The sequence below is a fragment of the Polyodon spathula genome, chromosome 6 (genome assembly GCF_017654505.1).
Source record: "Polyodon spathula isolate WHYD16114869_AA chromosome 6, ASM1765450v1, whole genome shotgun sequence".
Taxonomy (NCBI): domain Eukaryota; kingdom Metazoa; phylum Chordata; class Actinopteri; order Acipenseriformes; family Polyodontidae; genus Polyodon; species Polyodon spathula.
This window is the reverse complement of record NC_054539.1, coordinates 71236332-71254366: the sequence shown is the minus strand read 5'-3', so window position 1 is coordinate 71254366 and position 18035 is coordinate 71236332. Positions and strand designations below refer to the sequence as shown.

The 18035-nt window shown below is 38.0% G+C and overlaps 1 protein-coding gene across 2 annotated transcripts in view; it reads left to right on the top strand.

Moving 5' to 3' along the window:
* LOC121317568 (cyclin-dependent kinase 19-like) overlaps positions 1–18035 on the top strand; it is a 63324-nt gene that overhangs the window by 24809 nt on the left and 20480 nt on the right. For both annotated transcript variants that reach the window (XR_005950510.1, XM_041253644.1), the window contains exons 3-4: positions 10826–10936; positions 11386–11526. Coding sequence is in view for 1 of the 2 variants with exons in the window: in XM_041253644.1 (XP_041109578.1) it covers positions 10826–10936; positions 11386–11526 (252 nt within the window). In the remaining variant the exon portion in view is untranslated. The remainder of the gene's footprint in view (positions 1–10825; positions 10937–11385; positions 11527–18035) is intronic.

Here is an 18035-nt window from a genome sequence, read left to right as displayed (position 1 = left end):
TTGCTTAGACACCAAAGTGATACTAAAACAGTGACTTAATGTCTGTACTCACTGGTTTGTTTGCTCATTCTGTTGAGTGATTTAATCTGCAGCTGATGACTGCAAAGAACTCGGCATGTTTATAGTCTAAATATTTTTGTAAGTGTTGTATATTTTGTAAGTGTTGGATTTGGTGACTGCACCTTTAATTGTGTATAGTTGAAATATGGAAAATAGGATGCTGGATGCCATGCTCAGTGTTAGCGAAATCCTGAAGTGACAGCAATTAAAAAACTGCTGTTGCTGTTAAACGGTAACGTAGTTTTGATAAGAACATAAGAAAGTTTACAAACGAGAGGAGGCCATTCGGCCCATCTTGCTCAGAGACTGGCTTGTACGTAGCTTGTCTCTCTCTGGTACATGGCTAAAAAAAAAAAAAAAGAAAAAAAAAGTGGATAGCTGTAAATGTTTAAAACATTTTGTGTAAACCGACATTTTCAATAAAAAAAAATTAACTTTTACATAGTATTGCTTTTTTACTTTTGTGATTCAGATTTTCCACTTCATTTACAGTGTTTCAGTACAGTATTGTATTGTGAAGTGCAATGTGTTAAGTGTACAAGGCTCTGAACAATGACACTTACTGAAATCACTTGCAATTCAATGCTAGAGCCACTTTTTTCCCCCCACATCTGTTTTGTCATGTTTCTTGTGTTTCAAAACTTGAACATATCTGTATTTATTTGTCATGCAGGAAACAAAAAACAACAACAAAAAAAAAAAGTTAAATGAGAGATGAGCCAAGTTCCCTCGGCTCCTAAAATCTCATTAATGGACAATAGCGTTTGTTCTGTTTATTTCGAATATTTGGTATTTTGGGAAAATCGGCACAATTAATATTGTTCTGTGTTTCCTTCAATTGAAAGAATTGCAAGATTGATATGTTTTCATACCAAAAGACTGGGAATACAGCACTGCTTTAAGGGTATATATATATAGTTTATATCCTGCATAAAAATCTTTGTCAGGAAATATTGAACACAGCTAGCCGAGTTAACCATATATTAGCTGAGCTTAACTTCCTTTGTTGCAGTTTAACTGGGTAATAGTAAATTGACACCAGACAGTCTTGATGCTTTGTTTATACAGTTAAAAAGTGGTGGTGGCCATGTATAGTGTACAGTTTTATATGCGTTGTAAGATGCATTCAAATAAATTCCCAGAGATTGTATTTTACAATCATTAACACAAGCAAAGATGTATTGGAGGGTTCTGGGCATCAGCGATGACACAAGTCTCTGATTCTTTACAGATTCCTTGTTTGGACATTGCTGGCAGGGAGAAGCAGGGAGCTTTACATGTTTTAGCTTTGTTTACAGAACTAGCAAATTAATTATTTCCCAACTCGAATACCTAGCAGGAATTCTAGACTGCAATGAACTTTGTTACTAAGGTTTGCTTCAGTGTAATGCAGCACTAGTGGTTTCTGGAAGCTTCTCTATTTACATGTATCAGTGTATTCATAGTCTATCATTTACTGTAAGAAGGTGAATACTGTATCCAAGTATTTGTGACTTGGTTTCAATAAAATATCACGCTGACACAAACCGAAGTATTGAAATTGATCTTTTCAATCCCCATTCAATTACCATTCTGTGCAGGTCCAAAACAAAAAACTAAAAACCTAATGGAGATTAGTTGCTGTGTTGTGATACCCAACCCATGCACACACTTACAAATGTCTAAGGTCTAATACAGTAGTGGAATTGTATTAGGGAAACAAAGAGCTCTTTTTAGGTCCCTTAAAACCACATTGTTATAATTTCAAAGTTCTTCTCTGAACTTTTTGTTTGAGAAAGCAATTTCAGTGTGGTGATTTCACTGGATCACGCTGTTTTTATTATATCTTGTGACAGGATAGCCAAAGTGAGGAGACTCAGAGACGGAAGGTGCAGCAAATAAAATACTTTTAATTAAATAATAATTACCAAACAAAAAGGCAGAGTGGCCAAATAAACAGAACAAACACAAAACACTGTTAACAATAAATTCTAAACACAAAATACACTCTCTCTCTTGCACGCACGCGCACACACAGGTCTTCTCACTCTTACAAACACTTGCCAACTAACACTCCCAACCACTCCCTCCACTCCCTTTTATACAGGTGCTGCAGCTAATTGGGCACCTTTCACACATTCCTCACACAAACTCATTCACTCAGATCCACACAGCAGACTCGCATCCACTCTAAACACCACAAAACACAAAGACAGGCTGCACCCTGTCACATATCCCTTTAGTTTGTATTTTGCTTGTTGCACAAACGTAATACTTCAGTTCCAACCTGCTCTACCGTTGTTTTTAAAGAAAATGGTTTGTATGATGCGGTGAAAATGCAATCAAATATTAAGGTCGCTTAGCAGCAGAGCACTAACAAAGTGCTGCAATAAGTACAATTCTAATGAAATCAGGCAAAGCATATCCTCCACAGCTGTGTGCTGCATGTTGAATGTCAACCTTGAACTGGAAAAGTAACTAAATAACAATACATTACATTTTAACAAAACCATGTCACACTGATAGTATGACAAAAATTGACTTTTAAAATTGTAATACTGTATTTCAAGTGCTGCTAGCAAATGATTGAGAAATACAGAGCAAACTGGTTTGAAATCTGTGAAAATCCCAGATGAAAGCCCAACAAGTCTGGCGCTGAAAATCTAGGTAAAGTGTCACTTTAAATTACTGGTGTTGTATCACCCACACTTTTAAAGATATGTCTGTTAAGTTTTGGCCCAAAATGCAAAGTGGGACAACATTAATAACTTTTGTTCTAATTGGTGCTGCTTGTGATTATATACAGTAAAGTTGCATTGTAGCAGCACCTTATTGCTGGCAATTAAAAGAATTGCAAAAGAAAGCTTTACTTAGCAATTACCGTTCCAAGCAGGTTATCAGTCACAGTCCCTTTATATTACTTTAATACTACTAATAAAACAAAAAAAGATTAAATAATAATATGAATTTAAGCTTGTCAAGTGACCCTGGAGATTGGATGTGCCTCCATGATGCATCAACAGTCGCTTGCATATAGCTGACGCTGTACAACACTTTGCTGTCGAGATGGCAAATGAAGAGATTAAAGTCCTGCCACTGGATAACATGAGCTGGAAACAGGAGGGCGATGCTCAGTTTTCGAAATAAAAATTATTAGTGTTAGTGTTTCATATTTGTACTACTATAGCACTTCTCTTACAATGTCTTGTACACTAGGTAGTAAGTACATATTTTACTGAAGCAATACAGCCGCTGTCTGCTATAGGTACCCCCCCCCCCCCCCCCCCCCCCCCAGTGCTTTTGCATAATATACCCTGCTCTATTGCACGCAAGCGCCACCATATAGAGTTGCTACGTATAACGACTTGGTAGCGGATTATAATACAACAACTTTTGTTTTAGTAATATGCATTCTACAAATCAAAAGATTGAATTTTGCATGTGAGTAACATTTTAAGTGTGATTTTATAGAATTCGCACATTGACCAAAAAAGAAATATAACATACAGTGCATGAATGCCGCCCGACAAACCTTTGGACGCAGCCGTAAAATCTACTATTTTTCTGTCAAATAATATTTACTATTAACAAAGGAGTGGTCCACTGTGTTTATTGAATAAAACACTGTTGCATTTTTGAGTATGCTATGTTAGTACTTATACATGGCTCAGTGGGCCTGCCTGCTTACAGGTTCCATGATTTTTCTTTTAAGAGTATGCTTATGATTCAAACCTCTTTGATGGCAAATCCATTACGTAGAAACGGATAATGAGATTCTTACCAGCGGAAAGCCAAAGCACAGAGATCCTTAAGGTTAACAAAAAAACAAGCATGGGCGTCCACCTGCTTAGGGCTGGTTACTGCAACCGCAGGCATTTTCATAGAAATTTGACGCCCGTCTGACCTCCGAGAGCTTGATCAAAGGACACGTTTCTTGTTCAGCATTGAAGGAACACTTGGATCAGTGCCAGACTGTGCAGAATGGAGATTGCTTCCACAATGCACAATCTTGTCTTCTGCAGGTGGAACATCTGGAGCCCAACTAACCCATCCCGATAGTGCTATTACTGTATATCGAGTGAAATGTAGAAACTAAAAGGGTTAATCAGCTAATCAGTTAATCTGCTCCCCACACCCCCTGGTGAGTCCCCAATGCTGTAAAATGCTCTAATAAAATCCAGCTGTTGCTTGTCATGACAAGGTATAGATTAAATCCCGCCCCCCAAGTCAAGTAGTGAAATTCGTCATATCGGCGTGCGGCTGTTCCGAAATAACAGCCTCACGATCTGGAAATGAATATCATTGTTTTCAGGTTAAAATGCTGTCATCATTATAAAATACTATTGAATACACAATACAGCATATGGCCTATGGGATTATACACTAACCACTGGTTAACATTGGTGACAGCATCACTTACAGCTCAGCCCCTCCCTGGAAATGTCTGGAGAAATGATTTGACAAGCCCGGGGAGGGGATTCAAACCGCTAACCAAGATCATGCAGCAGTCTCTTGACACAGGGGTGGTACCGACAGACTGGAAAATTGCAAACGTAATACCGATCCACAAAAAGGGAAACAAAACTGAACCAGGTAACTACAGACCAGTAAGCCTGACTTCTATTATATGCAAACTTATGGAAACTATAATAAGATCCAAAATGGAAAATTACCTATATGGTAACAGGGTACTGGGAGACAGTCAACATGGTTTTAGGAAAGGGAGATCGTGCCTAACTAACTTGCTTGATTTTTTTGAGGATGCAACATCGATAATGGATAATTGCAAAGCATATGACATGGTTTATTTAGATTTCCAGAAAGCTTTTGACAAAGTCCCGCACAAAAGATTAATTCTCAAACTGAACGCAGTTGGGATTCAAGGAAACACATGTACATGGATTAGGGAGTGGTTAACATGTAGAAAACAGAAAGTACTGATTAGAGGAAAAACCTCAGAATGGAGTGTGGTAACCAGCGGTGTACCACAGGGATCAGTATTAGGTCCTCTGCTATTCCTAATCTACATTAATGATTTAGATTCTGGTATAGTAAGCAAACTTGTTAAATTTGCAGACGACACAAAAGTAGGAGGAGTGGCAAACACTGTTGCAGCAGCAAAGGTCATTCAAAATGATCTAGACAAGATTCAGAACTGGGCAGACACATGGCAAATGACATTTAATAGAGAAAAGTGTAAGGTACTGCACGCAGGAAATAAAAATGTACATTATAAATATCATATGGGAGATATTGAAATTGGAGAAGGAATCTATGAAAAAGACCTAGGAGTTTTTGTTGACTCAGAAATGTCTTCATCTAGACAATGTGGGGAAGCTATAAAAAAGGCTAACAAGATGCTCGGATACATTGTGAAAAGTGTTGAATTTAAATCAAGGGAAGTAATGTTAAAACTGTACAATGCACTAGTAAGACCTCATCTTGAATATTGTGTTCAGTTCTGGTCACCTCGCTATAAAAAAGATATTGCTGCTCTAGAAAGAGTGCAAAGAAGAGCGACCAGAATTATTCCAGGCTTAAAAGGCATGTCATATGCAGACAGGCTAAAAGAATTGAATCTGTTCAGTCTTGAACAAAGAAGACTACGTGGCGACCTAATTCAAGCATTCAAAATTCTAAAAGGTATTGACAGTGTCGACCCAAGGGACTTTTTCAGCCTGAAAAAAGAAACAAGGACCAGGGGTCACAAATGGAGTTTAGAAAAAGGGGCATTCAGAACAGAAAATAGGAGGCACTTTTTTACACAGAGAATTGTGAGGGTCTGGAATCAACTCCCCAGTAATGTTGTTGAAGCTGACACCCTGGGATCCTTCAAGAAGCTGCTTGATGAGATTTTGGGATCAATAAGCTACTAACAACCAAACGAGCAAGATGGGCCGAATGGCCTCCTCTCGTTTGTAAACTTTATGTTCTTATGTTCTTATGTTCTTATAACAGATGCCAAGGTGAGAATGCTAGTAGCAGGGAGACTTTGGTGAAATCTGGACTGTAATATGTTCATTTGTCTGACACATTACTCAAATGTAACTATTTTTGGTTGTACAGTATAGAACAATCTTGAGCAAGCTTTCCTCTTTGTGTTGTCTATGCTCTGTTTTCCAAAAGTAGTGTATTGGTTGTCCTTGAAAACCTCAACTGTGTTCTCAAGATTAATGCAGTGCTTGTGCATACCGTTAGCATTGAGTTTTCAAAATAACCATCTTTAATCTGTTCTGTATAACAGTCTGACAGAGGGCGGGATCGCTACTGTATGCAACCCTCTGATTGGAAGCATTATTGACGATCCAATCAAAGTAGCCAATAAAACCCAAATAAAGTATCTGTCCATTATACGGTATAGCCTATGTTAAGATGTGCACTGTAATAAAAAAAAACAAAAAAAAAAACAGTCCACGCCCCCAAGTTTGAGGACCGCTGATGCAGAGTATCCTGTTTTGTGCAGCTGTTTTATCTACACCAACCAATGTACTGTATACATTTTTTCAAGCTTACCCATAAGATCACTTTTATCCAGTGTTATACCTCTTTATATTCTAATACGGAAATTTAGCAAGGTCATGACTCTTAATACATGTACTGTAATTTAATCAACGGCTGTATTTAGAGTTGTAATTTCAATAATTGTGTGTTACAGTATTTGCAGTACAGTATCTTGTTGTTTTTCAATTCTATAAGTAACAGGGTGAAGGTACTAAAGCATGTCCAGCCTCCTGACCTATAGGTGGTGCTGATGCCAACTGTAGGCTTTCCTCACAGGGATAGTTGAAATAGCCCTTTAAGGCCGACCTCTTTGTGAGGTCAGGTAAGATAGATACAATAACTTTTTTTTACAGTAACAGGAATGCTTCTTCACTGCCAAACATGAACTACTTTGTAATGACCAGTACAGGATACTGAACTTAAGATTTGGGTTTCGGTGTTGGGAGAGGATTATTCGTTGTTTTATTAATAATAATATGATAGCCAATCAGAGTGCAGTGTCCTGACAGGAGAATTTCATGTTACTTTAGTAAGGACAGCCAAGGAGGTACCGCTTGCAGGTCAGCCATGCACCTAGTCAAATTCTTTTATTTTTTCCATGACCGAAAATGTTTGAGATGTTAGACGTGTGGAATATAAAGGCAGCAATGAAAAAAGAAGACAAATCTTAGGAATTTACTAATATTATTGGAAGGTAAAAGACAAACTGAAGAACTTCTGAACTCCAGTATTTTGCTGGGAGAAGTAAAATAGATGAAAGAAATCAGGCAGTGCAAAAGCACAGTGAAAGTATTTTGAAGTACTGGACTTTCTCAAAGACAGTGTGCAAATAGGGGCCATCTTAAAATTGCTTAAAGTAATTGTACATTTTCCAGTGTGTGTGGCACATTTAACAACAGCAATTCAATTGTCAATTTTTTTGTTGAACTAAAATCTTGCATGTAGGGTGCTCCTGAACTGTACCCTGGAGGTGGGCCTCCGCTCCTCCTAGCATGACCATATTCTGCACATTTTCAAGTTCTCCTCCAATCAGGTTAGACCAAGACGTGCCACTTGCCCTAAATTGGTGCATGGATTATTGGATTATCAAAATTTTGTATCGGTACAAAATTATTTAGAAAGAACCATGCTATTAATTCCACTGTAGGTCTGGTATGTACTTTAATGGATTACCTCTGTAGGCTGAACCACGCTGGTTATTGTGAGTCACCGCATTTATTGCATTCTGTTATCACAGAGGTTCTGGGTTAATAAAAAGCACATTGGGTGTAACACATTTTGGTATGATGCTGAATCCTTTTTTTTAACTGTTCAAAGTGGGAGCTGTTGCAGTGCAATCACTGCTGTCTTCAGAACAAGTCATTTTATGGTAAAGGACTGTAGGGGGTTATTTGTGGTTTTTGTGTGTGTGTGTCAAGTAAAGCCATCAGCTCAAGCTATCAAAGTTTTGCAAGTTGCTTAATCAGTAGACATAGAACTGAAGGAACAGTGTTAACTCTTATACAGTCACGTTGGAAACTAACTACTGACACGTCCCAGTAGAATGCAGTACATGCATGGGGCATTATAGGCCTACATGATTCCCTTCTACAGTAAGTTAAATGTCTCTACCCAGGGCATTGGGGCAATCTTATACATCGTTCTATAAATACTGAACAGGCTGAACTGTGTTGTTGTGACCAAATCTGAACAAGGATCTTCTAGAAGTTGCATAACAAAACCACAGGATAAATTTACCATGCTAGCCACACAGATTCCTGTGCGATTTCTACACGATTGCCTTATTAAAAAACATTTGGGTGTGCTCCCAGAGAAACTATTTAGAACAGATTTAGCTTTTGGTCTTCCTTTATAGCAGCTCATGTCCAATACCTGCTGTACTCTGAGGAATAAAAGTCAATACCATTTTTTTTTTTTTTTTTTTTTTAAAGCTTATTTTTTATAAAAATATTAGCATTATTAATAATAATGTAAAATATATATACAGGCACCTCCAAAATAATTGGCACCCTTGATAAAGATGAGCAAAAAAGTTGTATAAAATAAACAACACAGGTAATGAGCTATATTTTATGTTCAAAAATATGGGAAAACTATATTCTTTTATACTAATACAATTGCTCAGAGAAAAACGTTTATTTTTAACAAGTAATTTTATTTTTTTTTTCTCAAAGATAGGTGTCAAAATTATTGGCACCCCGAAAGATTCTTATAAATAAAATCAAACAAAATTAAATCTGCATTAACATTCTACTTTTTTAAGTACATCTCAGTCTTAAGGAACTGTATTGTGGCCTTCTATGGGTTCCTGTTTCACTGGGGTATAAAACTGAGGAAACGCATGTAAAATCCATTTGTCATCCATCACCATAGGGAAAGGCAAATCTCTCATAAATGAGAAGAGACAAATGGTTGTTGACCTTAATAACTAAGGCAGTGGGTACAAAAAAAAACCTTGCTAAAAACCTAAATATACCACTTACCACTATTAGGGCAATAATGAAGAAGTTCAAAACCAGTGGAACAGTGGTAAATCTGCCTGGTAGAGGATGCAAGTGCCACTTGCCCCCACACACAGTGAGGAAGATGGTTCGGGAGGCAAGGAAGAATTGATGCCCACTCAGAGGAAATCGTTTAGTGCACTGGGTGTTGTCTGTTTCTTAATTTCTTTGCTTAGCTAACCAGTAAGTAAGTTACAGTATTTCAGTTACATTACTGTTTTTGACAGAAACCTACAGTCTTAATATCGGCAATCACTTTTAAAATTATAGAGAGACTTTAATTATTGTGTGTGCATCATCAGGATATAAAACATGTAAATAGTTGTTATGGCATTGCCATGTTGGAATATAAATTATAAATTATAAACCTGTATTTCTGGATTACAAACAACTATCTGAACTTTACTGCATCCGACAATTTATACCACTGACGTAATGATGAGTATAATGCCATCATCAATCCTTATGTCTACTGTACATGATTATTAAAATGGGTATTACAGGCCATAACAGACAATTGCTAAACTAATACTGAAGCATATATTCTTGGTAATGAAACACATTACAATTTTGGAATATACACTCACCTTGCAGTGTTGCTGATCTGCCACAGATTTTGGGATCCCACTGCCTCGCTGGCAGTTCAAAAGTGTAGGGTTGTGGCCCCTGTTTGCTAAAATTAATTGGGTCTTTCAGTTAATCTTCAATGTTTTCAGTGACAGCTGCCATGTGTGCTTACCTTTTTCATACATAACTTCTGGTTTAATTCCGGCCAGCATGATTTCTGAGTGGGTGTAGCCATACACCACACAAAATCCATCATATCTTTTATTTATTTTCTATTGATTAAATCTGTACATAAAATTATTGGTGTGTTTGCACTGCAAGGTACACTTTATATAGCTGATAGTTGTGCTGTTCCAGTAAGCGATTACAGTCAGTCAGACCTTGATATTTCTTAATCGGTATACAACAGATTGTATATACTCGAGATTAAACAGGTTCCCACACGAGTGACAAAAATGCCAGGAAAAGCAGACTTAATGTTATACTGTTAATGTACATTACCCTTAATAAACTGCAGTTAAACTACAGGGAAAATAAGGCTGCCTTTCACAATGCCCTGCTCTTGGCAGGTTCTGGTTTGAAGTACAGTAGCTACAGTATGTAATACAGAGGTCGGCCCCTTCAAAACCCAGTTGAGGATATATGGTTTTGTTCCCCTGTTGTAACAACTAAATGAACGATTGATAGCGAGACAAACTGTCATCTGAAAATACAAGGTTCCAGGTTTGTTGTTGAATTAATGCTCAGTTTATGAGCATCCCCCCTCTCTTAGTTTTATTGTCATAGTTACATACTGTATACTGTCTGCACGGAGTTACAGCCAGATATGAATTGATGGTGAACATCAGAAGTACAGTCTTCCAAACACATTGCTTTTTAAATAGTCTTGGTGGCCCTCTGTTGACTTTGTTATGGTCTTGTCATGGAGGCAATTTTAACTTTTCCTTTGTCCAGGTGATGTTACCATACCCAAACCCAAAGTCTCCTGGAGCGTCTTAACAGCTTCTCACTACAATAGGTATCTTTCTGTTCAGTCATATTTACTGTATGTGATCAAACCTGTGAGTATAATATGGTTGAAACAAAATTTAGTAATGGCTGAAAATTATTTATTCTTTATTCATATTGTTATGAATATTTCTCAGTTTCTGCCTCTGTGTGCCTCCAGTTCTTCTGAAGAGTCTCTTTGTCATTGCTGTCTCCGTCTTGTTTTTCAGCTCTTGAGAGAATTGAAACACCCCAATGTGATTGCACTGCAGAAAGTGTTCCTTTCTCACAGCGACAGGAAGGTCTGGCTCCTGTTTGATTATGCAGAACATGATTTGTGGGTATGTGTTACAGTAGCATTACAGTTGTTTTAACTTGGAAGAGGCGCTAACGATTTTAATCAATTGAAATGTTCAATCATATGCTAGCTATGATCTATACAGTTATAATCCACAACTCCAAATGTACACATTTATGTGCCCTGTTTTGTGATAGTCTATCTTATTGCTGCCTACATGCATATTGCATTTAAAAGCTGGTGTGTGCATAATAGAAAATTTAATGTGGTAAAAGTATGGAAAGTAATTGCTAGCAGTTATTGACAGGAATATTTGCTGGCAAGTTTGCCTAGTGTAAGCCAAATGTTTTGTCTGTTCTGTCCTGGTATACATATCATTATATAATGTAATGCTTAAGTATTATGTGACTAAACATGTGTTTATATTTTAATTGCCTTTCAATAGTTCCTTTCATATGGTTTTATCACATGTTCATTTCTGTTGCTTTGCAGCATATTATAAAATTTCACCGTTCCTCGAAAGCTAATAAAAAACCCATGCAGTTGCCAAGAGGAATGGTCAAATCACTGCTTTATCAGATTCTTGATGGGATTCATTACCTACATGCAAACTGGGTGCTTCACAGAGACCTTGTAAGTGCAGCTTTCCTACCTTCCCTGAGCACTCTCCCAATCCGAGGGCCTTATCTAATACAGTTGGTTCGATACAATGCTTTTAAATAAAATATAATCTATAACCATAAAACACTCACTAGTGGTAAATTTAGAAATACTAAAATAAACTGTACATTGAATGACAATTTTCTTAAGGACTTGTTGTAATGACTATAAAATATACAATGGTATTGTTAAAGTATAAAGATCTCTTAATGTTGTCCTGAGGTTCTCTTAGTGCTTATTATACACACGTTGGACCTTAAACTTGCATAGCTGTGAACTGTTTCTAGGTTCAGTTGGTCACATAAGCAAAGGGAAAAAGGAATAAAGTTTTTAAAAAAGTCTATAGGTAAGAGAGATGGGATTTCAGTGAAGTAAGAAAATACAGCAAGAGAAGGGACATGAGAGGGGGTGTTTCCTTTAGTGGGAATATTTTCTACAGTAGGTGTTATTTTGTTTATTATAAATGAACTGTTGTTAGCCGTGCTCTTTCCTTTTATGTTGATGAGTTTTGGCCCAAGTTTTTCTTGCCATTTCACACGACCTTTTTGGACATCTCTTCTGAACTTATTGTGCCATTCACCACCTCTACCAGCTTATACACTGCACAATGGAAAATCTGACAAATGTCACATTTTCTGCCAAAATAAAGCTTTTGTCAAATAACGTCTTCTAACACAAATGTGCTATTTATTCCATACAGTTATCGTGGTTGTAAATGATAAAGAAAATACTGGGCAGATCTTGTTTTAAAGTATTTTTTGTGTTGCTTTGTTATTGCTTGTCTGTTTTTGTCTCGATTCATGTTTATGATGCTGTGCCGACAGTGCCTGTGAGTGTGATGCTGTGTGTAAGTTACATTTTCCTATTTAAAACAAAAGTCTAATGCTTAATAAAAAGATGTATTGGCCACAGAAAATAGTTTAGCTTTGACAGGCATGTGCTTTGATCTTGTGATTTTTAAATAGGTAGGTTTAAATTAGATGCAATAAAAAAAAAAAAATAAACTAAAAAAGCTTTTGAAAAGTACCAAAAAAAGTAAACATACCACTAATGTGAAAGATAACTGGTGTTTTTACATTGTATGCAGTATTGGGGTTACAAAATAATAAGGTAATATAATTTTTGTAAAAAAAAAAAAAAAAAAAATAATCATACAAAATTAATAAAAACAAAATAACAAAATGCATTACACCTTTGTGTTCAAGCAGACAACTAAAACAAAACAAAAAAACCCTGATTTGGTTGGTGTTGGATCATTAACCACACTAGAGCATGTGAACCCCAGCCCCGTCCTTATATTATGATAATGATCAGAATGTTTTTTTTTTTTTCTGCTGGGCCTGTGTGGTCATGGTTCTGTGCAAACAGTGTTCCTTGGTTTTCTGAGTCCTGTTGGTTTTTACTCTGCTCTTTCCCTTCCGCTGCTCAAGTGGCTGTATACCATCATGATCGCAGCTAGACAATACTCCTCCATTGCGTATGCTCAAATCGCTCACAATATGCAGCTAGAAATGGGCTAAAATTAGTATATCTTATTTTGATGATTGATGACTCCAGTTAAAACAAAAAATAATAATAATATAGGTGACCATAATGAGGATGTTATTGTAACTCAGTTAATCAACGAAAGCTACATAAAGTCCAGGAGCCATCATGGCCGTCAAAAGTTTTGCGTACAGCACTTGCTGGTAAAAAACTAGTTTTTTTTATTTTTTTGGTTTTGTTTTATTTGTTTTTTTTTCATAATGACAATGGGTTACATTTGTAGAATACGGGTGTGACTGTAAATACTTGAGACAGATCATGGAAGTACATTGCGGTATGCCCATATCATAAAACACCAAAATGTAATGAGTATAACAGCAATGTGAAGGAAATAGTGCTCTAAAGATCTAGTGGATTCCCTCAAAATAGGTCGTGCACACCTGGCCTTAATAACGAAGCTCAGGGACTAAACACGAGTACTCCATTGGAGTTCAGAGGTTAACGCATGTGTCATAGGCATTAGATGAATCCGCTGCGCCGAAGCATCGCGAGAGGGGAGGTGTCCTTCCCCCACCCAGGCTAGCGGTGCCATAAGCTCTCTTGCACATCAACAAGTCTGCGAAGCATTCCCAGAGATTGGGGCAACGGTTGGTTTAGCTGTGGCTTTGTACGTCTTCTGTCCCAGGATTCGGTCCCCGGTAACAAGTGCTAAGTGAGGGTAGTTGGGTCTGAAGACCTGGGACAGCGCGAGAAGTCATTATATTGCTTGTGTCACGGTTCGCCTTCTTCTCGCCCGATAGTTCATGGTCTCTTGCAAAAGACAAGATGGGCGACAAGACTGTTTGAGGTTGGTTTTTGGTATTTGGGGTCATATCTTGCGTGAAGAATAAAACCACTAGGAAAGTGCACAACGTGAAGCCGTAATCCTGGATGGAATGGCATAACCCTCGTGGGGATGTAGGGGCGTATGATATGCCGGCGGTTTGCGCTTTGCCATGACATGGGTAAAGACACGCGAACGCGTCTGACCAAGCAGCGACCTCTGACACCGGAGCAACCCAAACGCCAACCCCAACCATGTGACACAAGAAACTACTCTGCCTCTCATGCTTTACATCAGTGGTGACTCACACAGCAATAAACAGGTGCGATTCGCGGTGTCGAGGGCCCCCAGTCCGCTCTCTGCATGCTTTTCAGCAATAGGCGTGTACGTCGTGGGGCGTGCGTTGGACGCCAAAGATGTAGTGTAAAACGGTTTTGACTCATTAGTGAGGTGCACATACGACCAACTTCCCCACCTGTGAACTCCTCCGGCTCAAACATCCCTTTTATTTATATGGTATGATGTTTTTTATTTTTTTTTGATTTCCAGTGTTTATTGTTTGGTTTTTTTTCGTTTTTTTGGCCCGTGGCAAGTGCGTCGGGTCTCTTCCCGTGACCCCCTTCAAGTCTCTTCCTCTTATTCTGCACTCTTAGCAATGGTTTATTTAGTTTTGCATGAGCAAGTCGCTTAAGACCAGTTAGTAGGTTCCAGCTTCGATGGATGTGCAATGCTCTCCCCGCCGATGAACATGTTGCTGAGTGTTAAGGCATGGTCTGTAGCTTCTAGTAGCATGATTTAACTGAGGCTGTGATTTCAGTGGGGCGAGGCGTGGGGGCATTTATAATAAGTAAAAATAATTAAAACAAAAAAATCGGCCGGTTTCTGCAACTTTGCAGACTTTCTTCGAAGGGAACTCTTCGGTCCTCACGTTGTGTTCAGTTCCCAAGTCTGGCGGTCACCCTTGGCCCCGGCCTGAACTTTGTTCGAGATTCCTCATGAGTGCTGTGCCATTTTCTTTCTTCTCTGCAAATCATATGCGATGGTCTTGGCCACAACAATTACAGACACTTGCAAAGTTCTTGAGATTTGTCTTAAAAAGGACAGAAGAACCAATATAACTTCAGTGTTCTTAAAGTATTACAAGACTGTGTTTTCGGTTTTTTTTCTCTTGCTCTTCTTTCTTTCGTTCTTTTTTTCCTTTCGCTGGTTAAAACGGAGGTGCTCGTTTGTGTGGTTTGGCCATTTTTTGGTTTTTTGTTGTTTTTTGCCCTGTACATTCATAAATGCAAACTTTCTGCCTATGCTACCTATTTGATAGTATCCACATAATCATGGACCCTCACGTGTGAAACAACAATATTGGTGACAAAGGCTATAATTCGGTACCATGCTAGTAAAAGCTAAAACTCAAGAAAGAACCTCTAACAAAGAGCCCTTTTTAATATTAAGACCTTAAGGGCCATTGGTTCTAAAAAACACGAAAGGCAAAACAACAAAACAGAAACAATCAAAAGGATAGAAAACGCAACCACGATGAAAAGTAAAACAACAAGCGCGTTATACACAGTTCAATCAAACGATTATTGATACATCGACGTGACCCTATGCGGACATTTGGACGGCTTTAGGACTGCAATATCCTCAATCACCATACCCATTGCTGGTTTGTTTATAACGCATTGTTCATTGCACGTGACAAGATTATAATACACTTTTCATTTGAACTTAACATTATAAACTGGGCTTAAGTGAAGTTGCACTTAAACTGACAAGCAATGAGCTATATTCAGTGATCACCTTTACATATCATGAAATATTAAATGTTTATAGGACAATGTTTCTTTGCACTACAGTTACAAGAAAGCCAATTAGATCTCATAGGGGGGGGCCCAACAAAAAGAAACCTGTTTCAAATTTCAAAGAACAGGTAATAACAACCAACACTTGTGACATGAGGGGGTAACTGAGTATCATCGCGAAACGCAGTGACATAATTGGTCAATTCAGTTTTTTGTCAAATGAAGTATTAATGGCAAACGACAAAAGCATTCGTAATAATTCAATAGGTAACGACATCTATATTCCAGCAGGTGTTCATATGCCAGCTTTAATAGAGACGCAAATTAGTTTAATTGTAGTACAAGCAGGCGGATGGCCAAAACTTGGCCATATTACGAAAAACGTGGTCCACTCCTGCTGAGCGGTGAGAAAACTGCATTTCTTTAAAAATAAAATACCACCATCGACTCAGATAATCCAGACCAAGAACACGACACAAAGAACAAAGACGAGAACCTGTCTATTGGAGGATTTCCAGCCATCTTGCCTCCATCCACAAAACAATTTTGAAACCCAACGCATAACAAAGCTATTACGACTATAACTATGATACTATGGGGCTTTTTGTTTCATCATTACCCCTTACAGGAACTGACAGCGTCGCTAGTTCACAACATATGGGGCTAATACTACAGTCTCATCTTGATATCATCCTATTCATTCCTTCCCTGGAGGACAACACTCTTAAAAAAATAATGTTCCTCCTAGGTGTTAGGGATACGTCCCACATGTCCATGGGTATCAACGCCTTTGATACTGCAGACCATTCCATCCTACTGAATCATCTTGAAAGCACAGTGGGACTGTCTGGCCTTGTCCTATCCTGGCTCAAATCTTATCTTTCTGGTAGGTTTCAGTTTGTCTCCATTGGTGGGGTAAAAATCAGCATTATTGGAAGTTGTCTGTGGTGTTCCAGTGGGCTCCATTCTAGGTCCCTTGCTGTTTTCATTATATATGCTACCGTTGGGTCACATTATCCACAGACACGGAGTGAACTTCCATTGCTATGCTGATGATACCCAGCTATATTTGTTCTAAAGCCAGGTTTTACTTCTGCCTCTGTGTTATTAGCTACTTGCCTTAGAGACATCAAGCATTGGATGTCACAGAATGTTCTAATGTTGAATTCAGATAAAACAGAGGTTATTCTAGTGGGCTCACAGAACCAACTAAAAGGAAATGTGGGGTTACATGAGCTCGACCCTTGTAGTCTCTCATCAAAACTTAAATTAGAAATGAAGAGTTTGGGATTCATCTTTGATCCTGATCTATCATTTGCGACTCGTATTGGGGAAGTTATTTTATCTTTTTTACCATTTGAGAAATACAGCCAAACTTGGACCAATTATTTCCGTATCAGATGCGGAGAGACTAGTACATGCCTTTGTTTAATCTAAAATTGATTATTGTAATTCACTTTGTGCTTGTGTTCCAAAACGTGGTATCCCGCTTGCAGCTTGTTCAGAATACCACCGCTAGAATTCTGACTAAAACCAGGAAAAGTGAACATATTACCCCTGTTTTGGCCTCTTTACACTGGCTCCCTGTGCAGTATAGAATTGATTTTAAGATTTTTCTTTTAATTTACAAGGCCCTGAATGGATTAGCACCAAGTTATTTGCAGGAGTTACTGACCCCGACTTCCAAACTGCACTTTGAGATCGCAGGATGCAGGGCTGCTGGTTATTCCGAGGGTCTTCATTTATAAGGGAAGCTGGGACCGTTACAGTTTTCAAGTCAAGACTGAAAACGCACTTTTATAAAATGGCTTCCTTGTCTTAATGGGTTTTAATGTAATTTTAAAATTCCTTCTTTTGTATTATGTGTCTACTGCTTACATCTGTATTTAAATGGGCCAAGTGTGGCAGTTGTATGTGTGACATGCTTTACAAATGTATTGCGGTTTGTTCTTTTTTCTACTATGTGCTGTACAGTGCTTTGTGATACTTTTATATAAAAGAACTAGATAAATGCAATACATAAATAAATGAATGTCTATGTAGTAATAGTAAAAAGTATTTGACATGTTTTGACTGTCTTTCTTCGTTAGAGTACAGTAAATTGAAGAGACTAGGAGGAGACAACACCTTCCTGTTCTTTTAGGGCCTCTGCTGTCCTAGAGAGGGACCAGGGCTCAAGCTAGGTTTCACATGGTGCCAGTAGATTCCCACAGCAGGCATGGATCAACTTTGTTTTTCAAAAAATGATTTTTAGGACCTATTCTGTAGTGATTTATATTGAAAGTCTTTATAGTACATCCTTTATAGTGCTTATAAGAAACAGTACTGAACTAGTTTTGCAATACAATGCATCTGTTAGGAATATTGTTAAAGTA